At 43.8% G+C, this 26,917-nt stretch overlaps 1 protein-coding gene across 3 annotated transcripts in view; it reads right to left on the bottom strand.

Moving 5' to 3' along the window:
- PID1 (phosphotyrosine interaction domain containing 1) overlaps positions 1-26,107 on the bottom strand; it is an 82,465-nt gene extending 56,358 nt beyond the window's left edge. The window contains exons 1-2 of one of the 3 annotated variants that reach the window (XM_050978162.1): positions 26,026-26,064; positions 5,145-5,245 (exon numbers count right to left, since the gene is read on the bottom strand). Coding sequence is in view for 2 of the 3 variants with exons in the window: in XM_030227399.2 (XP_030083259.1) it covers positions 26,026-26,055 (30 nt within the window). In the remaining variant the exon portion in view is untranslated. Of the gene's footprint in view, positions 1-5,144; positions 5,246-22,336; positions 22,356-26,025 lie in introns of those variants that run through there. The other 2 variants (XM_030227399.2, XM_050978161.1) reach the window with 2 other exon arrangements.
- Positions 26,108-26,917: the final 810 nt, after the last annotated feature.

Raw genomic sequence — 26,917 nt, 5'->3', positions numbered from 1 at the left:
TTCTTTCATCAGTCTCTACGTTGCACTGCTTAAATTCCCAGGTTAATATTTCAGTGGAAATTAGGCATGTTGGATGGAAGACAAACATCTAAATATATCTGTTTGGATTTGGGCTTTTACAGTCTTTTACCTACTGATGACTGTTAAATATATTTTGAAATTAGCTGTAGTTTCCAATGCCTGGTGTTCATGGCATATATATTTTATAACAGAACATGGTTTTAGCATCAATAGAAATAAAGCATAAAAAATCCTTGACCAGTATATCAACAGAGCTGCTCTCATAAATAATTACTACCAAGATTTTAGCCCCAGAAATTACTGTTAACTTTCAAAATCTAATAACTTTGTCACAACTGAACTAGTTCTGGAATTTTAAACTAGATTATAGTTTCAAAGATACCAGAATTTCTCAGTGGAAGCAGAAGAATTTATTAGCTCCAGCATTTTTCAGGACAAATGGCAGTCAAAATACAAGTCCAAGACAAGGCAAATGGTTTAAAAAAAAAGAAAAAAAGAAAATGTAGAAACAAATTAAGAAATAGGAGCTGACACGAAAAGAAAGAACAAAATAGAACATGCAGCAGCATAGATATGTCAAGTTCATTCATTTTGATTTTGAGCTGACCCCTAAGCTGCTTTCCAACATATTTTTCTCCTAACATGAGTTTCCAGTACATGTATTATTTGGTATAGTTGGCCAATATTAAAACAATGGAATCCTGCAGCATGAAGGCAGCTGTTGCTTTTTCAATTTGCCCTTGGAGGCTTTCCAGTAATGTCTGTGTCAGAGGATGCTTTAAAAAGTTTTTTATCCTCACTCTGTGCCTGGTACAACGAGCCCATCTCAGACAATACCTGCCAGACAGCCACTGCATTCTGCAGTGCAGCCCTTTCAAAACCAGTGTTTCACTCTGCCACTCTTCTCCTTCATTTTTTGCAGTAAAGCAATAACTTGGTAAGCAGTTATGTAGTTCAGTGGCACCTCTCTTGCCTTGCTAAGACTTATTTTCTGAGACAGGGATAGGGACTGGGTGACAAAGGCATGTGCTACAAAAAAGGAATCACCCCTGATTATTTGCTACAAGTAACAGTTTTTAATACTATGGAGAAACAAAGTGTACAAATTCTTGACCAAAAAAAAGGTTACATATTGATAAATGTAAATCAAATTAATTTCTGGTCTAATGAATTTTTGTATTTACAGCTGCAAAATAACAAGAATCCATTCCTTCCTCTCTCTAGAGCTGTTTTATCTCTGAGTCCCTTGATGCTAATGTACAGCACTGCCTTTTCCAGGTCAGAACCACCCCCAAGATTTAAACCTGGCACTCCTGAGGGTCTCTGAGAAGGGGTCCTCCTATTTCCCATGGACACAAGCCACTTCCAAGGGAATGGACCTGCATCTTTAGCAAGTCAGCCTTTTTGGGAAGCCTCCACCAGGGTGTTCCTCCTCAGCCCTCGCAGGGGATGAAGAAGCCTGGTGGCTTTTGCCTTCCCTCCTGCCACACGCCCCCTTGAGCACCATCAGTGCCTGCCCCAGAGCATCCCCAGGGAGCTGTGTCTGGCCAGCACTACTGTCCCATCTCTAGGAACCTCCCCAGCCCTGACTACACTCACAGGCATTTCATCTCCTGCAACACTACTCCTTTCCCACCTCCAACAGCAAATTATTCATCGGGGGGAACTCTGCCAGGATTAGAGCTATACAAACCTTTGAGCACACAATGCAGAATACAGACAAAAATTGGGTCCCACTGCAGTGCAGAAACATAACTACTACCCCAGGGCAACTTCACACAGTAGGTCTTTCCACTTCTTTAAGCCATGAATAAAAGTAGTACACTAGAGAGCCTACATCAGAAATAAGGGATTCTACAGAAAGCGATCAAAAATACCTTTCTACAAAGTGTCTCATTAATTCAGCAAAACTTTAGAGTTGGATAATTGACAGAATTTGCACCAAGAAACCTTTACAAAAGAAAAATCAGACTAACTCATTTACATTCCTGTTTCTCCTGCAACTACCTTAGCTTGTTAAGCCGAGCCAAAACAGTCAGATGCAAAATTACTCTGCTTTGTACAGTTCAGAATGAGTCAAGTAAAATGGCTGAGGATGGTGCTCCCCTTTGTTAAGGCCAACAGGGCCCATGGGTAGGACAGGCTTCCAATATCCACATCCTCCAGATATAAAGGTTAAAGCTGCATCGTGTTTTCAAGGTTTTTCCAAAAGTAATTAATCTTTTCTGATGCTTCCATTTGTCTAGGTTTCAAAGAACAATTCATTAACACTTGACAAGACAGAGATTAAGCTTCTGACTTTTTGCAATTTAGTCATTCAAACTCAGAGATACTCAGAAACTCCAGCTTCTCTACAAAACCTCAGTTTCTTCCTCTTTACTCATCAGCAAAGTTCAGATAATTTTGCAGAAGCTTAACTAATCCCTCAGCTGAGTATTAAGTTTCAAAATGCTAGTGGTTATACATATATATACATATCTACAGTTCTAAGAACAAAGAGGGAGGGAAAAAAAACACGGAAGAAAAAGCAAATCCCTCCAGAAAAGAAATAAAATATGCACCGTGAGATTCAACCAGATGCCCTTATCCCCTCAAGGCATGGTTAATATACTATCTGCCAGTACATATGGGACCAATTAAAAAGAGCTCACAACTCACACAGGCGCTGCAGCGTCACTCTGGAGGAACCCACAATCCATTAAACAAACTCATTCCAAGTAATTCCATTCTGGAAACACGTGCTCATTCATAACCAAATCCCAGTCTTTAGGAATCTCATATGCCACGAAAAAAACAGCCCTGCTTACACAGAAATCTCTGGCAAATCTGAAGTTCAACAGGAACAGAACTACCCTCATCTTAACTGCTGCTTTACATGTGCTACTACCTGCACCTACATGAAGAATTACTACCACTCCTTAGAGAAGTATCTGTCTTGGTCTTACACTTCAACATTGCCAATGAAATTAAGTGCACTGAATGATGGAAATCATGAATTTTTTAACTAAAGGAAACAGAAAAGTTTGAAACTATCCAAGTGTTCCTTTCCAGCAAGACCAGAATTGGAAGACTTCAGGCATGTACAAGAATCATCATTCAATCTCTTCACATTGTGAAAGCTACTTCCTCTGTTTCCAGTAATTATACATTCACTTCTGTTCAATCTGCTCCAAACTTTGTTCAACACTGTAATGACTTACAAGTTTCTACACACAAAAGACCTAGAGAATAAAAAAAATTCCACTCAGCAACAAAGAGGAACATCCTTATGCTCAATTTTCCTCCCCCCTTCCACTGATTGCCCACCACCACAAACAGGATCCATTCTCAGCCACTTTACAACCTAAATAGTTTTGCATTGAAAAAAACCTGTTTTCAAGTTTGGGCTCAACTTTGAGAAATGAAGCTGCAAAAGAAATAGGTATGCAGATGAGAGGGTTGTTTGGGGGGGAGGAGAGGGGTTATTATTATCAAGTGTTTGATCATGCAAACCCTATCAAGTACTGCAAGCAGTGTTTTAACACGTTTTAAGCTTAGAACAAATGAAGTTATATAGAACATCAAGATCCAAGGAAAGGGACCTGGGATGTTACAGCCCTGAGATTCTCTAGATAGAGATCTAAAATATATTCCTATAATACAAGATGGCAATACTCTGAATACCCACTACATTTACAGGCCCCGTCTGCCTGTGTCAGGCAGCTAGTTAAACAGATGTGAAAGAACCAAAAAATTAAAATAAATTAAGTGCCTGCCCAGCATTTCCCAACTGTCTTCCTCCTCTGCCCCATTTAATTTAACTTTGAAGCATTAGTGATGCAGTTATTCCAGAAACCCTCAAAGAGCACAGAGCTGTAGTTCTGCAGATGTTAACAAGGTGGCTTTTATCAAACTTGATGCAGCTGAAATCTAAATTATTTACCCTGAAAGAGAAGGGAATAAAAGAATTTAGGGGCCTCTGAAAAAACATTTAAGTATTGAATCCTGTGAATACCTATTAGTCATTCCTCTGAGGAAAAAAGTATCAAGATATATATTTCTTTTAATAAAGAAAAGGCATATATTTGGCTGAAAGAAAATACTCAACTCTGATGCAAAATGTTTGAGCAGCTTTACAAATTCAGACCTCTATAATTATACCAAGACTGCTAAAAATTCCACTTTCATAACCACCACCACCACCACAAATAAACAAGTGCCAAAATAAATCCAGCAGATTATCATGCAAAAATGTGTCCTCTATAGCTTAATCTTGAGATAATACTTTTTATAACATGTCTTTCTGCCCAGATTTACAGCTCTTGTTACTTGCATTCTGACCACTAAGCACAAGGGTAATCAATCTTATAATTCATTTTTTTCATTAAATTCTTCATGCTGCAGCCCTGCTGTTGGCTTCTCACCTTTACTTATCTAAGGTATTTGCATATAGAACGTCCATACATTACTGAGTATGGCTTGGAGATCTTTGAAAGATCTCCAAGCCATACTCAGTGATGTAAAGGACAGTAATTTAGCCAAAAGAAAAGGAAAAAAATAACCATTTAGAGGTAAACTGTAAATATGAGGCAGACGGAGGAATGTACATAGAGATTCAATATGAATATCCAGTGACGTTTCTCTATTGGTCAGCCCCAATTTTGCAATGAAAAACTCACAGAAGACTTTTCAAGGGAATCTCTGAAGTTTCTTTCTTCCACAAATAATTTTAGGAAAAGTAACTTTCTAGCTCCAAGTGTTAAATGTAGTTTCTTATGTTTGGAAAGCAAGGCTCATTTAGAAAGCAATCAAAGTGAATACCAGTCCAAGGCTGGGATGATCAAGACCAACGAGTCTGATGGAACACCATCCTCAGAAGGGAACCACTGTGGAGAGCATTTATCAGCAGAGCCACCCAGCAGCCAGGGCACAACGTGACAGCTCCACAGGACTTGTACCTCACCACCACACACTTCCCCCAGAGCTTCATTACAGCTGCTGAGATCCCAAACACTGCCCACTGCAAAGCTGCTCTGCCTACACCCTAATCAGGAACATTCAGCACAAAACATTCCACGTGGGCACAAAACAAGGCTTTGCCTCTAGGTCTCCACTTGGGAAGTCAAAAGGTAGTCAGAGCTTACCACTCAAAATGAACATTTCTCTTGCTGAGGGGTAATTCTGAGCTCGATGACAGATGGCTGTTTTCCTGCCTTCCAAGTATTACCATTATTTAGAGGAAAGTCTGTAAAAAATGTTTGTACTGTTGGTAAGTTACTTGGGAAACCACCACAAGTAAAATATTTTCATTTTTAAAGAAAGTATGTCATTTCAGTCCAGAAGCAAAGCTTGAAACAGATAACCTCAAAAGTGGAAAGTCTCGGGCAAGTTGTTAACTGAAGTCGCAGATTTTTCAGAAGGGACTTTAACTCCACATCAATTAATCACCACTGGTTTCCCTCCTACAGACCAACCTTTAATCCAGCTACACTATTTTTAGTGTCAGATGGCTTGAGGAACAGAAGGTATCCGTGTTTGATTTTTTTTCAATTTTGGATCCTAGGTTGTCTGACTGGAACAGATTTTCAGATGACATTAGAAAAGCCTCTGTAATAACATCAGTCAAGTTTTGCATGCACAGCTATTTGGACAAGCCAATTCTACAGTTTTACAAGACAATCGGCTGCAGAAACATCTGGCTGCTCCATTCCCAGCAGCTGATGAGCGAGGGGGACCTTTGATCATTCAACAAAGCCAGTTTCCTCCTGGGTACAATCCAGCAACCACCACGATTCAAAGGTTCCAAGTTTTGCTGTTTCCCTGTCCTGAAGCACTCATTGGCTATCATGTGCATCTCAGTGTCATCCATAGCACAACAGAGAAAATCAAAGGGTGAAGCCACAGTGACCCCCTGCAGAAACAAGAACCCAAACTACCCCCACTGTCTGCTGTTCAAGCTAGGGGAGTGGATGCAGTAGTTATCCACACAGGGTTTTTCACTGACACACAATGAAAAAATGTATGACAAGGGCATCTGCTAAAACACAGATTTTTTTAAAAAATAATTTCTTGTAAATACAAGTTAGAAATCCTTTGAAAACCATGATATTATACAAGGTGATCCTTCCCTTCTATAAAGATTAAAAGAGGAACAGCTTCAACCAGCACATGAAACAGGGCTATGTTATGATCTATTTTCCCTGTAGCATCTGTAGAAAGCTGATTAGTTCCAACTCATGCCTAACATCATGAGCACTTCCACTTTCATGTTTTATCACCATTATAGTCAGAAATTAAAGACTCTGGTGGCTATCACTGATGTTCCCAACCTGGCAGAGTAAAGCCATTCCTAAAGGATATTTGGGATTGCCTTTTCTGCTTACACAGTAAAGAAATCACAAATGCAGTTTAGTGTGAAGCTGCCAATATTTAATAGTGTTTAATGGTGTGGTATCTGAGTGGAAAAAGGGCACAAGTGTCTATCTAGAGAACAAACCAGCTCATCAGCTTCCACCAAGTTTCCCTCTTTGCCTTCATCCCTGAATGTGTGCTGCTGAATTGGAGTTCGGGGGCTATTTATTTGCTGAAACCTCATCTCAGAGATGAACCTGGGGAAGAAACAGGAAGTAATTCTGAAAACAGAGGCAGCAAGATGTGCACCATTGAAGAAATAACATAGGCAGGAGAGGGGTAAATCTCAGTGATAACTTGGCTGAGCTACCTATGGCAAGGCCTCTGACCAGCCTCAGGCCACATAAAACACCCTGGGGTGTTGCTGCCCTGTAGCAGGTAAGGTTGCAGCCAGCCCAATCCACCCCCACAGCTGCTTCCTCATCAATTCCCACAGAGGATGGCTACCTTTCCATTTCTTTAGCTCTAAGTGTGCATGCACAGCAGAAGGAATGAGAAATGCAAGGTCCATTTTGGCCCAGCCCATTTGGTTTGGAAAATATTCTTCTCCAGTTCAGCACATGAAGTGCTCTGGCTTCAGCCTCTTTTCTGTTTGGCACACGATCAAACCATATTTAGAGGAAATTCAATTCATCTATGAAAGTTTCATCTCAATATATTGTGACTTACCTCTTTTCCCTATTCCCATTCAAAGGGAGACAGCACTGCACAGCTTTCAAAGCCCTTCCCATTTAAACATTACTTTCCATCTGTACATTTTTCAACTTCCAAAACTGTAGTTGGTATGAAAAAAGAACAGCAAAGAAGGAAGGCTGTCTTACTGTATTATATTCACTTAATAATCACAAGCAATTTCTCAGAGAAGTCCTCCAGGCAGAATTTTAATGTTAAAGCAATTCTTGCCTCATTTTAACTATCCACTGATGCAGAGCTGATAGCCCAGCTCATTAAAAAGTACAGGGCACTATTTCAAGAAATGTCATAATTTATCAGGCAGAGTTAAGTCACCCTGCACACAGCAGCCTGGATGCACAACACCAACTGCCTCTGACACTTTCTGAATCCAGCTCTGAAGTCCCTCTGCTTTGGGCTTAGCTGCCCAGGCTGCATGAAGTCACACAGCAAAGCTTCCTGCTCCAGTGTCATCTTCTTTTTCAAGAGGCTTAGCAACATTTAAAAATGCGTGAATCTCACTTGAGTGACAACCCATTTAACCAGCTATAAAACTCTTTAGAGGAAGGATAGTTGGAGAGAAGATAAATATTGCCATCTTTTTTTTTAACTTTAGCATAGAAAATCCCACATTAGGTTGACTAAGGAGTCCAAAACAGTGACAGAGCTCTCACTTTGTCCTGTTGGACATCAGATGTTGGTCAGTAGATTTGTCATATCAGTGATAAGATCCAACACCTTGACTTTGCAAATTATAACAGGCAATGCAAGGAGCCATTACCTGGGATGAGGTTCAATTTAGCCCCTCAAATTATTATGTTGAGGGACTGTGTTTCTAGTCTCTCAAGTACTCCCAACACACAGGACATAATTATTGACCTTTGGACTCATGTAAGATGGTAATGAACCACCTCCCCTGCCCATCAGAAGGTATTTTTCCAAGCAAATGGGCATTAGAAGAGAGCAGAAACCCATCCCAAGCCCCTGTCAGGAAGGTGTGCATTTGGGGCTGTACAACATACTGGAAACCAAGTGGTGATTTTATCAGTAAATTCAAGTGGCTCTGTTGAACTAGGTGCTACACTCAAGTGGGACACTGCAAAATGAGAGTACCTTGCTGATCCACTCTGACTCTGCAAACATCACACTGCTCTGCTTAAGGATTTGTGTTGCTTTCTGCAAGAAAACCTTATTTTTAAACTGAAGCCCACTAAAAGTAGATTAACTGCTCTTAAAAAGTACTTAACCACCTCTTTGCTTATTATCAAGTGGCCCATACATATCTGTCAGATGAGCACCATTGATAATAATGCATTAAATAAACACTTCTGCTTAAAATACATAAGTTTACTTATGAGTAGTTTGAGACACACAAATATCTACAGTTTATTCAGTTGAAGAATCCTCTGCTCTCAAAATGTCCATTCAGCAGCCCTGCCAGATAATGTTTCACAATACTACAGGCTCACTTATTCATAAACAAATCATTAACATTCTTGACATAAATCCATAGCGTACAACAAATCCCAGCTATGATAGTGTTTTACTACATTTGCTGCGCCCATCATGAATGGGAGTTCTGTTTTCACTAAAAAAACCATTCTCAACAAATAAAAGGCAAATTATTCTCTGCAAAAAACCACCAGGATGAAATGCCTATACACGGACTACAAACTAATTATCAAGTTCATCCAGCAATAAACCTGGTATCCAGTTGGTGAAAAGGGCTGCCAAAATACATGCAAGAAATTTTCTTCCTAGAACTCTAGTAACTATGAAACTCTAAAGGTAAAACACACCATTACAGGCTTTTATATTTTCCTCAGCTACCCAAGAAAACTTTCATACATCCCCATTTCTCCACACATGGGCACAAGAATCACCTGAGAAGACCCTTTGAAAGCCCTTCAGCTTTCACTCACTGCCAGGGGTATATTTACAGCCTTGGATCAGAGGGTTTCAGCCAAACCCAAAATGATCAAGGCCATTTTTACATACCTACATCACAACCTAAATTAGACTAATTAACACAAATGGAATAGTTTAATGAATGCATCGGGACCAGGCTTCTTGTTCTCTCTGAATATACTCCACATGATGACAGCACAGGGCAGTATTTCCCAAAAAAAGTCCACATGTGAATCCTCTGCAGGTACCCCAAAATGGCTCTGTCATGCAGGTGGCATCCCACTGTGCTGAGGGGCATGGAGAACATGGCAAGATGGGATTCCCTGCTCAGAGCTGGTCCACACAAAGGGAAATGCTCTCACAGCACCTCCCAGAACAAATCACACAGCACCCAGCCATCGGCAATGGCCAACCGTCAGCAAAGCTTTGGATGTCACAAGGTTAAACCCTCTACCCTCAATTAAAGAATTAAACGCTTCCCTGAATGGTCATATTTAAGTAACTAAAAAAAAAAAAAAAAAAAAAAAGAGGGTGGAAGCTAGTTAAGTTACTATTGGTGCTCTTGGCAGATGACATGTACGCTCACAAGAGCTGGACTTCCCCAGGCTGATAAACATAAAGCAGACTGCCTTCTGTGCCAGCTGCCAGCTCGGCCCGGGGAATAAAAGATGTTTTCAATTCCGGAAAAGATCCACGTGCATTGAAACACTGAGCACTCAGCAAGGCCTCCGTCCCTTCCTCACAGTGCACAGGCCTGTGGGCGCTGGGGGCTGCTCAGAGCATGTAAAAATACTCATATGGCAAAGTTTTGCAGAAATGAGACCTTTGTTATTGTAAATACATGCGGATTTTCATAGCAATTACATTGTAGCATTTTTAGGGGCATGACTCCTCTTTTTATTATTTCCATTGGCATGGCTTTTCCATTTCAGCTTGCTTTAGTTCCAGTTCTGTGAGAATTTCATGGCAGTACACTCATGTGTGAGTATATGCAGCATGAATGGCTGACCATTTTTAGGTGCAACTACTGAGGATTGTTCTGCAATTCAGTAGAGCAGGTTTACAGGATCTATTTATGGGTCTCACTCTGTACCCAGCCTTTGAAAAATTTCAGATTTATTTTTGCCAGAGAACACAGCTACTGAAAAAATACAGGGGTTGTCTAATCTGACTTTTGGTATCACAGAGCTCACCATCCCTAAAGTTCTGGCTTTCACCCCTAAATACCTAAAGTTGTAACATATCTGCTAGTATGGAAACCATCACAGCTGAAGGAGTTCAAGGGGTGAATAAATTTAGGAATCTTCTCATTTGCCTCCAAGTTTTCTGAGCACCTCAATCACAGTTTTAGATGTTGCCTGGAACAGTAACAGATAAAACCTAACTCTTAAAAAAGCAACAATTTAAGACAGAAAATCACATGTAATCACACATCTATAGTAAATGAGGCACTACAGAAATGCCAGACTATGGAGGAGGTCAGACTAAAGTGATACATGATTTGAAAAAAGGCAAACAGCTCTGCCGGGAATCAGCAAGAAAACCAGACAAGTTAATCACTCATTTGCAGTATGATACAACAGCCAAATGACACTGAAACCTCAGTGTCAAGTCACCCAGGGAAACCACCATGCTGCAGAGCAGCCCAGGAAGCCCCTGCTTGGGAAACACACCACACGACCTTGCTGAGCAGTGCTGGGAAACAGCAGGACTGGAAACAACTAAGTAGTGCTGGAAAACTCAGAAGACACTCATGATCTCAATTAATTTCATCCTCCTGAGCTACAGGTAGATCAGAGAGCTTGCAGGGCAGCTTGCTAAGAGGGAGTGGTGCCAGTGGAATGCCACCTGCAGAGTGTCCAAAGCCCCTGCGCTGACCTGTGGAGAACTTCAACAGGCAAAGCCAGGAGCCAACAGCAGAAAACCTGAATTAACAGGGAGGCTGAGCAGAAATCCTGAGGACAGAAATGTTTGCCAGCCTTGATTGCCCATTTTCTGGAAATATCAATATCTCCAACCCCACCTTTCCTTTGCTGACCAGTAACCGCATAAAAAACATTAAGCTCTTCAAACAAACAGCTGCACAGCACCTGGTACTGCTGACATCTCTTCACTAACCTGGTTTAGAAGCTGAAATAAACCCTACACTTTTTTTTCTAAAGGCAAAAGCTGGTCATCAAAACCCATCTGTCACTGGCTGTGCTCTGAAACATCTCATGCTAAACCCCAGCTTGCAATTGCACAAAGCACACCCCGCTCACAGAGCTCCAAGAGCAGCACTGACCAAACACTTGTCTTCTTCAATACACTAGTGCTGTATTTTGCCCACTGATCTAGTTCTTGGAAAAGAAAAGGGAAAAAAAAAAGGCATGACCCCCTGGCCCCTGATCCAGCAGTAAAATCTTCAATATTTTAACAATGATTTCAAACAGGAGCGAAGCCAAGCCTGAATCCTCAGATTATCCTTTGCAAAACCCCAGCATCAGCGTTAGCAAATGAAAAGATCAAGTCAGTTTGCTCAGACAGACTGTAATTTCTGTACCTATATTTATTACCAGTAGGTACATAAAACTGAGGAAAAGAAGTGCTAGAAAAACACACAGTGATGTTAACCACAATGGCAAACTGAATGTACTGATCCTTTCCTCCAGCCAGGAAACATTTTCAGGCTGTTTCTTTTAAGCTAGTCACTGGGTAGGAAATGCTTTTAAGACAGAAAAATATTTTCTTTTCCAGAAGACACCATAAAACCCAGGCACAGAGCACAGTATATGTTTTGATGAGAATTAATTACTTGTTTACTGTGGTAGTTCATTACACAGCTAATCCTCACACATTATCTAAACAACTTATTTCCTATGGTGAGTGAGGAAAGGTCAACATAAACAAAACAGTCTGATTTTTTTCTAAAGATGCAGATCGCTGGCAACACATTTGCAGGATATAAGAAGCTGAAGAGCAACATGAGAGGATGTTCTTTGAGCACCTTCCAGTTTTTTTCTAAGTGAAGGTATTCCAGAATTAAATGTTACCAAATATAATGGAGTTGAGATGCTCCAGCATACAAAAATATTGTTCTAAACCAAGAGCTATTAATTCTTCAGAGCTGTGGGCTGTAGTTTATCATTAGCATCTAGAGGTGAAGGATGGTTATAACATTCAATTCCATTTCTCCCCAGTGACTAAATGATGTACTAGCTAAATCATTTATGAATGTCAAAGGGTGACAGTTTTCAATTAAGATAATGAGATTCTAGAGGCTCTGGCCATCTGAACCCTGTTTGTGGATTCTCTTGCCAATTAAAAAAAAAACCCAAAACAACAAAACACAAAAGGAAGCAGTCTGACAAACTGATTTTACTTAAACTGGGTACTAACAATTTAGCATTAATCCTACCACGTATCTGCTAGCTACATACCAAGAATAAATATTTATACTAGTCACCTCATGCTGTTAGGCATTAACACAGGGTTAGGAAGATGTTAATTGAATCATATATGTTGGAAAGTGAAATAATTTTGCTCCCCTTGTACTCTTCAGCTCCTCAGGCAAGGACCCAGTCTTTGCCCATACAGCATCTCAGCAAATGGACACACAGCATCCAAGGACTGGCTGCTCTAGGAGAAGAGGGAAAAACAGTCAAGGGAGAAAATCAAGAAACTGCTCACTCACAAGCAGGAGTGGGCAGCCTCCCCAACATCCAAAGTGCCCTGCTGATCCTAGGTCAGGTCCAAATGAGGACACATCCCTCCAGTACCAAACACTGCCTGGGTGTGGAGATATGTATTCCAGATCTTTGTAAATATGACCCCTGTAAGTGAGCATCCTACCCATTAGACCCTTTACTGTTAACTTCCATGGAGTATCTATAAGTGTTGGTAGCAACAACCATTATTCTTTTTAGCCATCTCACACCCACTGTTCAAAGTAATTCTTTATATTGACCCACTACTTTTCAGGGAAAAAAACAAACAAAAAAAAATCAAAAGAAACCCTAAAGAACAACAACTACACATTGAAAGTGAAGATAAGCTTCTCAGGGTAAAACTTCAAACTCCCACAGAAGTTCAATAGTCAAGTCAGAAAAGCAACACCATGTTAGACTTGTTGGTTCAGACATTACTAAGCACTGGCCAGACTCCATGCTTTCCCTTTTTATTTTACTTACAATTAGCTGGCAAGAGACAATGATTAGCTAGAAAAACCACACTCTCTTTTGACCTCCAGGTGTACAAAGCAGAACAGCAGTAAGTATTTCCTAAAGCAAACCCAGGATCTTTAGGCAGTGTGCAGTAAGGCTTCAAGCAGCCACAGCAGCAAGTCACCACACAGTGTTTATGGCACAAACCCTCACTATGGAGCCCTCAGCTCCTGCTCAGATCTGCCAAGGCAGGCTCTGGGTGTCATGGCACTGTCAGGCAGGTACCTGCCTCCAGACTCTTTTCCAAAGCCTTTTTCCAAGGCTGGACCTGTACAAACTACTGCACACATGAGAATTTAAAGAGGACAAGATTACAGCATAGTTCTGTACAATGGTGAGCACTGCCAGCTCAACTCCCTGTTCCACTGGTGATCTGGACTTTACCATCTCTGTTCCCAGTTCATACCCATACTCAGGAAGAACTGGAAGGGCCAAAGAGTGCAACAACAATGCCAAATATTGTGAATCACCCACGCAAAGCAAGGGGAGTTACTCTGGTGCAGGCAGCTGTGTTAACCAGGGGAATGTCACCATACTGCACACAGGATCCAGTCAACTTGGCATTGCTAGCACTGAAACCATCTTTTTCCCTGTGGTAAAACTGATTACATTTAGGAGGTAATAATATGCTTGAAAGTCATTCCTCCCCCCCTCCAATAGATGCACAAATTGTGCTGTGTCAGTTTGTTCCTGTTACAAAATAGTCCCCAATTCTCCTGGAAAGCTCCCAGCAGCTCTGTTCCCTCCCTGGCCAGTCCATCCCACTGGCATTGCAAAGGGAGCCTTTACCTGCTCCTTTAGCCAGAGAGTTCCAACTCAATGGTCTAATAAAATTCTACCTTAAATAAAACTACTGCTGCCTACGAGACCTACTAACTGGGATTCTACAAAGACTAACTTTTCTGGAAACTGTGTTGCACAGCCAAAACCACTCTGGACTGAGGGCTCTGCAGCACAGCTGCAATTGTTAGCAGTGACTAACATTGTTATCTAGAACTCCTCAAACATACATTACTTTACAACCAGCATGGGAAGCCACATATGGTGCTGGCACAGCAGACTAAGGTCATTTTAAAGCAAATTCTCAGTGGAGACCAGATTTAAAAACCTTCCAGAAAAGTGTTTAAAAATCAAGAAAAACATTTTCAAAACTGACAGATTTTTGGGAAATTAGGAAGAATATGACTTCACATATATGGATTTGAGAATAAGAACGTGTTGGAAAAAATGCTTTCTTTTCCCAGGATGAGGCAGACTGCTCTTTAACTTCAGTTTTGTAATGATGGCTGCTGGATAAAAACATTTGTTTGTTTCTGAGAAACACTGAAATAAAAATAAAAAGCAAAGTGAGCATTTTTCACCCTTTGAAGAAACAAATACATGACATTTTCACAAGAAAATGTGAAAATAAGAAAAGATCTCAGAAACAAACTGGATCCACAAATAAGCAATATGGGCTTTGGCTGAAAACAGAAAATATTTCCTGAGGCTCTGGAGGTGTGTCAGGCTCCTGGCAGTGCTGGGCAGCAGCTGCAGCCACCATGGAGCACCAGGGCTGGTGATGCTCTGAGCCCACTGCCAGGCAGCTGCCATGGCCCTGCTCCCACCCTTCTGTGACACATTCCCTTGTTCCCCCCACAGAGGGGAGCAACTGGGTGACTGTGGGGCTTATTAACACTTCCATAAGTGTTGTGTAAATGGGTTTCCCCCAGCCCAAGCGAGCGGGCGGTGCACTCGCTGCGTGACAGACTGACAGACGTTCCTCTGGCAGATACAGAGCAGCCCCTTATCCAAACAGCATCAGGGCCTGCTCCAGGATGACCTCAACAGCACACACTTTCCAAAAAGAGTTGTACAGGAACATTTAATTCAGCTCTCTTAGACATTAAGTCTTGTCTCATAAAGCTACTCTTAAAAGAAAAAAATCAAGTAACATTTGGACTTTTAAAAAAACACATTAAGTTTCTTCTCAGTCATAATAAAAGAAACACAGTGTAACTCCACTGGCATTAGTATTGGCACTTAGATTTATACCAACACTCTCAAAATCTGAAATTGGACCAAAACCAAAACCCACATATAGACAGGGGCAAAGTTTATCCCCAAGCGAACAAAATAACATCTCTTGAAGACATTATTGGCTTCTGAAACTCTCTAGCTTGATACAACATCAGTGATTTAAATGCCAAACCACATTCACTCTGTTTATCTTGGGAAGCTCCACATCCATGTAAGAACACCCTCAGACCATAACAGAGGAATGAAAGGTCAGGCTATATCTTTCAGAACCAGTGCAGAAAACTTAAACAAGGTATGGGCACTTCCCTAGTCAGTGCCACACACTGCAGCTGGCTATTTTTCAAATAACATGCAAGCAGCATGAATAACTTCTGATACAGAGAAATAAAAACTCAACTTGAAAAAAGCAATAGAGTCTGAAAGTAATTCAAACCAGCTAGAAGTGAGCTATTCCAGTGCAAGATTTCTACAGATGTGGCTCCTGGGCCATGCCAGGCTTCTCATGGACCTCTAAAGTCCCCAGCTGATGACCTGCTCCTCCCACACTCAGAAGTATCACTGTATAGCACTCAACTTCATCCAAAGCCTCCTTAGATTCTTTCTTTCTGACAAACACATGCAGATATCTTAATCTATAGAGACCTCACTGCCCCAGAGCTGGACCCTGCTCTGCCCTGCTGGAGCACAGTCCCAGGCTCAGAAAATCTCTCGAGCTTGTCCAGATTAAAGACCCAAGCTGCAGCTCTGAATGTCTCCTTCCAGTTGAAGAACTGTCCATGACTCATTTCAAGCTGCTCACACTTGCAGCTCAGCATCTCTTCAAATGTGATTTTTCCTCAGGGGAGATGAGCTCCACCACTTCTGCATCCTGAAACTTGTCAGCATTTTAAATGTGAGCAGGATGGGGGACAATAGCTTCAGGAAAGGAATTATTAAGCACTAACTAGAATTTATTACTAGAATAAGTGAATATTTTTCACTGTCTTGAAGTGCCAGGGCTTTTCACTCTGCTTGATTACAAAAGGCATTCATCTCATTCATTTAGAGATGGCTTTCAGGCTGGCCATAATGCCCAGACAGGCTGCCCTGTGCCTTGGCAGACCCTGCAGCAAGACTGATATTTCTGACAGGGCTATTTCCCACACCAAGAAGCCCCACTTCCCACTGGACATCCCAAGGAAATGATCTGAGCTCTGTGCGTGATGGACATTGAGGAAAACAAAATCCCAAGACTTCAGAGGGGGTTAAGTCCTGGGAACTCTGGGTCCTGTTCCCGAGCCAGAAGCTGCAGGACTTTGAAGGGCAGGTAGAAGGAGTCAAACAAGACCTCAACAGCTAGAAGAAAAAAAACTGAGTATTGCAACACGCATCTGCGGGAAAAGGCAACAGCAGATCCTACCTGTGCTTCTGCAACCTTTCAAATTATGCAACTCCTCCTTCCATAGCAACTCTGTATTTTAGAGGTACAAGATTAAAACATTGCCCTTTGAAAATGTTACATGTCCCAGCACCAAACTTCAGGCTCTTTGATGAAAATAAGAGCCTCTAAATAAAACAAGATCAAAACAAGTCAGTCACAAACAAATGCTTCCTAACATTCCTTATAAACCACAGAAAAGTTACATTGCCATCTCAAATGGCAAGATAAAAGTTAATGGATTCAAAGGCCTATCCCTACTCACCGAGATACGGCTGCATGCCTAAATCTGAGTGATTTAACACTCGTTTATCAAAGTGAACTGTCCAATCTCAGAAAGTAACATCCATGCAGCCTTCAGCACCGATGCTCCATCAACAAGAATGTCACAGAGAGGGTTCCACCTCCCCCATCATCCCAACAGGAGCACTGCTGATGGCAGCACAGCACAGTTTGATTGGAGCCAGGGCCACAAACCCATAACTCCGGGGCAGCCCAGCCCAGCAAGGGTGAACCTGAACCCAGCTCAAGGCCTGGCCAGTCCCTATGCCTTGCCCTTGGCTGGAGGATCTCGGGGCTTTGGGTGTCTCAGAAACCACTGGCGGGCTTTTTCTTTGTTACCTACCAGAAAAAGCAAGCACCCAGCACTCCTCAGCAGCACTGCACATCCCTCCACCACTCCTTTCTAGCAGGAGGCACCAAAGCTGTCTTTACTATCAGGATTTCTCAAACACACAGTACCAAGCTCAATAGGGCCTTTCAGCCACACTATCAAGAGGCCAACATAAAATTTTCAAAATATCCTTCCTTCTAATTCTAATCCAAACAACAGAATACAGCTGTGAAAACTGAAGCCTGTACAGATCTGCACTGTATGGGCTCCTTCTTAAAAGCACTGGGACAGGATTCAAGCTTCTACATTTTCTGATTCAAATTTATAGTCAGGCACAGAAAATTCCCATGGACTAGGGAAAAAAGAAAAATGCTTAAGCTGACAAGTTTCTGAAAGATGAAAAAATTCACTGCTGTCTTCTGCTGACACACTGTGCAGCGAGCTGGGACAGAGGTCTACACTATTCCCTGACAACCAGTCAGTTTAGGGAGCTGCCAACTGGTGTTTGTTTAAGTTCCAAAAGGTACTTCTCTGGTCAAAAACCAGAAAAAATATAATAAATGCCACATGGAAAAGCTAAAATTCGCAAAAGGTTTGGTTAAATAAATAGCCTCAAATGAGAGGAAAAGGGATTAAAACACTGTTTTTGAAGTCTGATGTATTTTTTTTCTAACAATTTTGCTGCTTGTCTTTTCACTCTCCAGTGAGAGCCAAAGCCAGAACAACCAACACACCATAACACAATTCCCAGCGCTCCTCTTCCCAGCAGAAGGGAATACTAGAAAACCAAGGACAAAATTCCTTAACACAACACCAGAAACCAAGTTCAGCACACTAATTTGGATGGGACAGTTTTGATGAATAATAACAGAAATTTGGTTTGCCGGTTTTTCTGAAGCAGAATGACAGGGAAGGAGAGAAAGGTGATTTCTCTCCCCCAAAAACTACAATTTTCAGGTCAGTGTCACCAGGATCAGTTCAGACAGCACAGATTAATCCTGACAGCAGGAAAGCTGGTCCCCAGCTTTCGAGGAAAGCCACAGAGCAGCTGAGACTCACTCTGGAGAGCCTCTCCCTGTAGCCATTCAGAGAAGGAATGTTGCATCCACCATCCCAATGTCTGCATCACAGACCCCAAACTCCTCTTATCCTGCCTTCCAGCCAGCAGAATTACTCAGGAAACTCCATAGCAGAGAGAATTCTTCATTTTAGATGAGACTAGACAAACGCTCTGGATCTCATGTAACAGTCCAGGGTTTTCTGCCCTGCTCTTGAGGCTCAAGGTTGGTACTGACCCCAGTGAAGTTGGATCAGATCCCACTGCAAGAGCTTCAAAGCAGTTACTTCACCAGTGGGACCACACTGAACATCAGTTCTCCTCTCCAGACACTCACTCAGTGAGTAAGGTTTCACAAGAGCACAGCCCACCAGGTAAAACACTCTCTGGAAAAACCTGGCCTTGAACAAAGCTGAGTACAGCCAGCTGAAGACTTGTAAACTTACTCCAGGGTCATTCTGCAAGCTTCACATGAGATGTATGGAACAACCATCTCTCAAACCAGAGGGAGCTTGGCATGGGAAAAAAGAGGCGGCCACAAATCTGAGCTTCAGGACACGTAATGACATTTCTATCTGCTCTCAGTGTTCTTGGCAGCTCCCATCAAATATATCTGAAGAAAATGTTTTCATGTGAAAAGACATTTGAAAATGGTCTGGCATAACACAGCCACAATGCCACAAAGGGCAATGGTGCAAGGACTCCGACTGCCCTGGTGCTGTCCCAAACCCAGCAGCACTGTGCTCGCAGCATAGCTCCATCAGTAAAACTCACCTGCAGCAACTCAGGTTAGAAATGCTCCTGCTCACATTGCCTGGAAGCAAAACCAGCCATTAATCTGTGAAAGGGACATTTATTTAAATGAAAACACTTATGAAGGTTTTTCAAAGACCAACACTCCTGAAGTCATCACCAAACTGCCAAGGCGTCAGTGTTCCAAGACCAACATAGTCATTCTGAGGCTATGTGTAATTTTGTAGAAGCAACATCATTAAAATAATATTAAATACTGGCAATACACAAATTTTCTTTTTTCCTTCATATTCTGTGCAAAAATTTATATTTGCCACTCCATATTTTCAGGGTGTCAGCAGGAAAAACAAATCATGAAATGTTTGCTAAGGTCTTCTCAGGATACTTGTACAATCACCCACATTTAACATCTTTGGTCAAAGAGTTCTGATCCACTCATTCAGAAACAGCTCAGAAGACTTAACACTGTCACCTGTAACTCTTCCAGCTATCATATGAAATGCAAAAAAGTTCAATTCCTATACATGAAAGCGCTACAGGGGAAAAAAATATTGTAAGTACTAAACATTGCTTAAAGGGACTTTTCAGCTACACACTCGCCTCTTGCCTACACAGAGCAACATCAAAAACACAGTAGTGCTGTAAGGGGGAGGACACCTAACCCAACACCTCAGCACCAACCCATGGCATGTCTGCAGAGAGCTCAGCTATGCCTGGAAGGAAATGTCTGGGACACCACTGCTGACTGTGCTGTCCTGCTGGATGACACCAGGAACACACAAAATCTGAAACAGGCACTTAAAATTCTGAACTAGACTGAATGTTTTAGCTTGCCTTTCTTCAAGGAAATCACTGCTTAAATTTTTTGTCTTGGTCATCACACAGGCTGGCACTTTCATAAAAAGAAACTAGTTTTACACTGTAAATGAACCCTGAAGATCATTTCCCAGGGGGCTCTCCACAAGGCTCTTACTGATTTTGATTTTCTTTTGGTCATAGAATGCTTCCCAAAATTAACATTTTTCCAGAGACATTCGTTTTCTACAAAGAATAAATAATGTAGAAAAAAAAAAAGAACTGCCTGAGCTAAGTGGTGCCAGATGAGCCTCCTGGAATCACAAGGCTTTGTTTTAAAGATTCCTGACTGCTGTGAAGTCATAGCAGCAAACTCTAATGCCTTGAAAGATATCCCGAAGCCATATAGTGCCAAAACACCGGGCTGCAAGACTTCAGACGTTTGCAGCCACATGACTCAGGCTTAAATTTCAAATACTTACCATTTTTTCCTTCTGACATAATATTTAATGTAACCAGAGTTCAGTAGTAGTATCAGTCTTGCTATACATGTCTTGCAGCAGTTTCTGCCTAGACAGCTGTTTGTGTGCTTACAACTAGCTTGTGCTCGGTTTAGAAAGGCTTTCCATATGCTTTAAAAATTGGAAAACTATTGTTTTAACTGACTGTATGCTGTTATTTTTAACACACATATGCATGTGAACACTGAAAAGGATTAGAAGCTCATTTTGAAAGCACCAATAGCATCTAAAACCACATTACAGCTGAACACATGCAAACATGTCACCAAACCACAGTGGCTGTGATCACCTAGAAGCCATCACACATGTGTAGGTCTAGCCAGAGCTCACTTCTCTTTAGTGAAAAATCTTTTCAATGCTCCTGATACACGAAAAGCAATTGATGTGTATACTAGTGGTAGTGGATGCATGTAATATACATGAAATTAGCAACAATCTACAATCACAAAATTTAAAAGTGGATTGAAGATGCAAGGCTACAGGTATATTAACAAATCCCTGGAAAACAGTGTTCACAGCCCAGCCCAAAGGTGAGCAGCAATACCCCAATACTGCTGCTTTCACTTTTTTCACTTCCATTGATAGCTACACTGTTGTTTTACTGCTGTATCATAATGATGTGGAAGTACACTACAGCAGCCACTCAAAGACTGTGGTAAAGCAACCTTACACAATCTTACTTCTTATGGACTTCAGAGGACCTGCACAAGTTACATGATGGAAGAATTAAGCCCTGGGGCTCAGGAAATCCAACCTACCCCAGAAAAGGACTTGAAGCTTCCTGCCCTTCATCACCCACTTCATCTCATCTTGCCCACCCGCAGCTCTCCTGCACGGTATTTCACAGCACATTAGGAGAGATGTGGAACTTTATGAAAGAAATAAATTCTAACAATACACTACAGCCATCCATTATTAAATCCTTGCCCAAAAATGGCCCCAAACTGTGGGTTTCAATCAGAATACTGAACTTCCAGATGAGCAGACAGGGAATTACCTAAGTCCTACTGTGAACACTTGGCCATCTGCATGCCTGTATGAAGCCAAGCAGTGTCCAGCCCAAAGCTCCATGACACAGCAACCCTGTCTGTTCCCCTCTTCCCCTTCTCACTCATCTGAGCCCACCCCCTGTACCACCCACAGAAGCAGACTGAGACTCTCTCTAAAAAGAGGACCCATGAGCATAGCTCAGTTCAGGGACAGCCAGCAACACAGCCTGAGGCTGGGCAGCACCAGCACCGCTGCTCCGGGGGAAAAGCTGTTTGAACATGGGGATCCCTGTTACCCACACGTGTCAAGAGAAGCAGGGAAACTTGCAAGCAGGGCTTATAAACAGCACAGCCTCGGAAACTATGCACCCACTGGGATTTATTATCTAGAAACAACGTCTGGCATCAAGCTTCCAGGAAAAATTAGGTTACAAAGCAAATAGCAGCCACCTCTCAGGCTGTGAGGACACCTTGCTTGTTTTCAAACACCACTTCAGAGTCCTCACGGGAGCATCATTGAGACCATCAGCTCCAAAATCCCAGCTGTGCTGCCAAGGGCTGCTGAACCAGGCACAGAGGGTACATTTGGAAATAGTTTTAAAGAAAGATTTCACAATATTTTTGGCATCATTTCAACAAGTGCCACTGCCACAAACATCAGGCCACAAATCACTGTCCACTGCTTATAACCATTGCTAAGGTCTGCTGCAAACACAGCAAGGCAAATCAGATCAGGCAGTTACAGCGAGCTCCAGACTGGAGCATTCCCAGCAGGGGGAATGACCTTTAAATACCTGAAGCAACTTTGGTTGCTGCTCCAGAGAAGACTGGGAGGTACACACGTTCCATATGCTCACCTGCACTTTGCTGAACACAAGCCAGGAATGCCACCACAGAAATTAGAAGCTATAAAGTCTCCCAAACAGATACAGTCCCAGATCATCTCTCTTAAGTGTGAATAATGCTAATCCTGTATTACCTGAAAAATCATCATCTTCTTACCACATCAGAGACTCGCTGATCCCTGTGGTATATTCTTGCAACATCCCAGATATATGATTTCACATGTAACTGAATGTCCCACTAACTTTGGAGGAAACAGACGAAACTTCAATGCTGCTACAGGTGAAAGAATCATAAAAAGTGAAAGGAAAGAAAAAGAAAAAGTAGGCTTTGCTGTATTATATTTTCAAGAAGAAACCTCAGTATCTACATTTTCTAGGTTATTCTTCTAATCCATTTAATTCAATTATACATATCTTCCAGAAACAGAGAGGCTTCTTCATTAAACAGCAGCATAACAGGAAAAGCTTCCATCAGAGGGAAGTAGAGACAGGCTGGCAAAAACAAAATCAAACAAAACAAAAAACAAACCCAAATCAAAAAACAAGCTTATTCCAGCAAAGCCAGAAACCAAGGCTCTGGGAAGAGGGGCACATTTCAGCAGCAGATGAAGCTTTCAGCAGCAAATGGCCACAACAGCAGTGGGGACAAGTCCAGCTCATGCCCCAGCTCATTGTGTTCTGTAACCCAGCTGCTGACGACACTTCATTCCTATTGCGTATGCGTGAGCTTTGCTGCTGACCTCACTACTGGAATTGTACCATCCAGTCAATGCCAAAAACTTCAGCACAAACTATGAATCTTGACAGGACTGAGCACATTTGGAACAGAAGGAGATTTTGCGTGAACGGCAGCAGACCAGGAATGTGCAGTCTTGTCATCCTTTGAGTGGGACTGGGAAAGGAGGCCCAAGAGCAACTGAGAAGCATGGCACAGTTGGTCAGAACATGACAGGAGCCTTCACACCATGATGGCCACTGCCATTTCAGTTAAACACACACAGCTTGCCTTAGCTCTGAGGGCAGGACTGACCTGTACCAACAGGCATCCACTTCCAAAGGCAGTTCATACTTTCTCTTACTGAACCAGGCCAAAAGAAATATTCTGAGAGATGAAAATATTTTCTTTGCTGTTTTACTTAGTACAGAGCTACAGCACGGACTAACAACAGTCCTGCACTTCCCCACAGCTGGGTATTGACACAAGATACATCTGTGTCAAAATAAAGTCACATACCATGCACACATTAGAACATCAAGAAAGCTGGGCCAGCTCCACACTTCCTGCACCCATACATCAGCCTGATGTAAAAGACAGGGCTGTATCTGCCATTATACATCCCCTAAATATCCTACATAGTGACTTAGCACAGCTGTAATCCCAGAATACATTAATAGAGACCATAAGACGTCATCTACTCTACCCAGTGACCACAAACCACCCTGCTACAACCAAAATCCCACACCCAGAGCCTCACAACACTTGCTTATCTGCCAGAGGAAGCTAGTGATGCCAAGGACAAGCAGAGGGCCCCCTTTCAACACCCCCAGAGCACCAACATTTGTTTCACAGCAGTTATGTGCCAGGAGGAAGGGAGCCTGGGACAAAGACAGCAACATGGGACACCTGAAACTAAATTAAGATGTTGAGAGGGGGGAAGAAGGGGAAAAAGATGCATTTATAGTGTGCACAAGCTCTCCTCGGGGGGCCAGGCAGCGCTGCCAGCAGTTCTGGCCAGGCTGATGATTCAAAACATGTCAAGGGAAGATCAGACTACTTGAAAGAACCACACTTCAAGGGTTTTCTGGAGGGAAAAAAAAAAATCAGAGGGGTTTGGGTTATTAGATAGTTTATTGCCCATGTAACTCTAGCTCATATATATTTGGATTAGGATTAAGCTTTCAGTTGCAGGATCTCATCCTAGTTACCCAGCATCCTTCCCCTTACTGCATTCACTTTGTCCACAATTCGCTACATTGTTTTTAGCCCCTTGTGTGAACACAGAATTATTATGGGATTCCCATGACTTTTCCAAGGCTTTCTCCCCATTTCAGAAGCTGGCACAAGTCCAAACCATCCTTTAATTCTGCAATTTTGAGTCCCCAGATTTCTTTATTTTTTAGAGCATCTACAGTTATTCACGTACTTCCCCAGAAACTCCTGTTGGCAAAAAGTACATTTACAGGCACTCAGCATTTTGATCAGCTCAGGATGCCTGGAGACTCCAGCCAAATCAACCAAAGCAACCAAAGTTACTGGCCACTGCTGAGAACTTTGATGCTTGTGGCTCCCTTTCAAAAGCAGGGAGGAACACAGGCTCCCCTTGCTACAGCTTGGGTTCTGCTGCAACAGGTAAGTGAGAAGCCCAGTGATCAATCACCTCCCCTCCTTACAGCCCTGGTTCCCCACAGCACAGAGCCATTCCCACCTGCTCCCTAAGGCCAGACCCGAAACAGTGCACAGGATACAGCTAAACAAGGCTAAACAAGGTTACACTCACAAGCTTATTCTGCAAAACACAAGCATTTGGTTCTCTTTAGCCTTGCATACTCTTGTAGGCAGTATCAGATATTTGTCATAATAGCACCTTGTTATTTTAACACCTCCCTAATTCCACAAAGGGGACACAAAGCCATTCTGTACAATCCAAAACAGCACAACACTACTAACCTAGGCTTTCCCTTTCTCCTTTGTCACCAGCCACCGGGTGCAGCCTCACCTGAGTTGTGTCCCCTGCACGAGCATCTCCCCAGGGAACACCCCTGCCTCCACAGTGCCCAAGACCATTAACTCCTTCATTCAGGGCATCCTGCCGCTTGTGTCTAGCAGACAGGGAAAGAAATAACTAATAATACACTCACATAGTTTTACCCTGGAATCCATCAACTATGTATGTGGTACCTCATTTCTATCCACTAAAAATCAAGCATTTCATTGTAGAGGAAAGTGTGGCTTTTTCAGACCAGGAATTATTCCCATAACTGGCTGGTGAAGATTAAAGCTCACGGATCTCTCAGCTTGGCTCTATTATCAACTCCAATCAAACTGCTGAATTTTCTGCTTGACGATCTCAAAGTAAATTCTCATTTTGAATTGCAAAAGTAGCAATAACCTTTTCTTGTCATCTGCTGTGCCCATTGATTCTTATCTAAGATATCCAATTCTCTCTCACTCGACACTTGCCCTGGAAAACTACATGAAACCGACGCAGTGGAACTACTAAGTGAGTTTTATTTCATCCTACTCTCTGCCTGTCTCGGATTTCCTCGGACTATGCAACACGCACACAAGCCACACGAACAACGGCAGAGCCGGCACCGCACACCCGACCGCCGCCGGAGGGTGCGGCAAGGGGGTACCCCGGCGACCCTGACACATCCTGACCTCGGGGCGCGGGGGTGCCAAAGGACTCCCGCGGACTCCGCATCCCCCGTGCGCCGCTCCGAGGGACCCTCATAATAGCACCTTGTTATTTTAGGCAGGGCCGGCCCGGGGGTGTCCCTCACCCGAGGCGGCGCCGGAGAAGCCCCCGAACGGCGCGTCCCCCGCCGAGCCCCGCCGCCGCTCGCGGCCAGCACCCAACTCTACCGGGAGCGCCGGAGCCGCCGAGCAGCGACACTCGGGATGCCGCCGGGGCAGTGGCCCCGCACTGTGTGTGTGTGCGTGCGTGTCCCGTGCCCCCGCACACCCGCCCTCCGCGCCGGCGGGGGGAGAAGTTGCCACGAACTCCCGGTACGGGGGTGATGCTTCGCCGGTCCCGCTGCCACCCCGGAGCCGCGCGGCCCCGCCGCCCCCTGAGGCTCGGACCCCGGCCGGCCCCCCTACCTGCAGCCGCTCCGTGGCCGGCTGCCACATGGTGCCGCGGCGGCGGGAGGCGCTGCCGAGCGCGGCCGCGCGCGGCTCTCTGCGGGCGCACGCCCCGCCCCGCCCCGCCCCGTCCCGCCCACGCGTGGGGGCCACGCGCGGACCCGCCCGGCAGCGCCGGTCCTCGGGCACGGCCCCCCCGGGCTCGGTAACCATCCCCCGGGCTCGGTAACCATTCCCCGGGCACGGCATCCATCCCACCTGGGCACGGCATCCATCCACCTGGGCATGGCATCCATCGCTCGGGTATAGCATCCGTCCCACCTGGGCAAGAAACCACCCAGGCAGGGCATTCATTCCCTGGGCACGGTATCCCCCGAACACAGCATGTCCGGGCACAGCATCGATCCCACCTGGGCACGGCCTCCATCCTCCCGGGCACGGCAAACATCCCACCTGGACGCCTGTGCTGACCGGGACAGCGCCTCCCCCCAGGTGCTGGCACAGCCCGGCGTGTCCCGGCCCCGCACGGCCTCTCGGGCAGCGGTGCCGGTCTCCCCACTGGCGTTCGCTGTGCGCTGCCTGGGAGGGTACCCCCCGGCTCAGAGGAGCCTTCCCCATGGGACGGTGCTTCTCCGCAGCTGAAACTTTTTCCTCTGGTTCTGCAGGTGGCTCAAGCTGCTGCCAAGCACGTAGGACGTGTCAGGGCTCTGTAAGGCCGCTGCTGCTGGCAATGCGGGGTCACGGAGCACAGGGAGCCACCAGCTGGGGGCAGGATCACCCCTGTCCGGTCAGTGCCGGGGTGGCCCCCCCGAGGAGCCAGCACCAAACCAGCATCAAGGCCACATTCAGCTGTTTCATGGGTTCGGGCATCCCACTGTGCCCTGACACCCACAAGGACAGACACACACAC

The sequence above is a fragment of the Serinus canaria genome, chromosome 9 (assembly GCF_022539315.1).
Source record: "Serinus canaria isolate serCan28SL12 chromosome 9, serCan2020, whole genome shotgun sequence".
In the NCBI taxonomy this organism is placed as follows: Eukaryota; Metazoa; Chordata; class Aves; order Passeriformes; family Fringillidae; genus Serinus; species Serinus canaria.
Note: the sequence above shows the minus strand (reverse complement) of the source record. Positions and strands in the feature narration are given on the sequence as shown.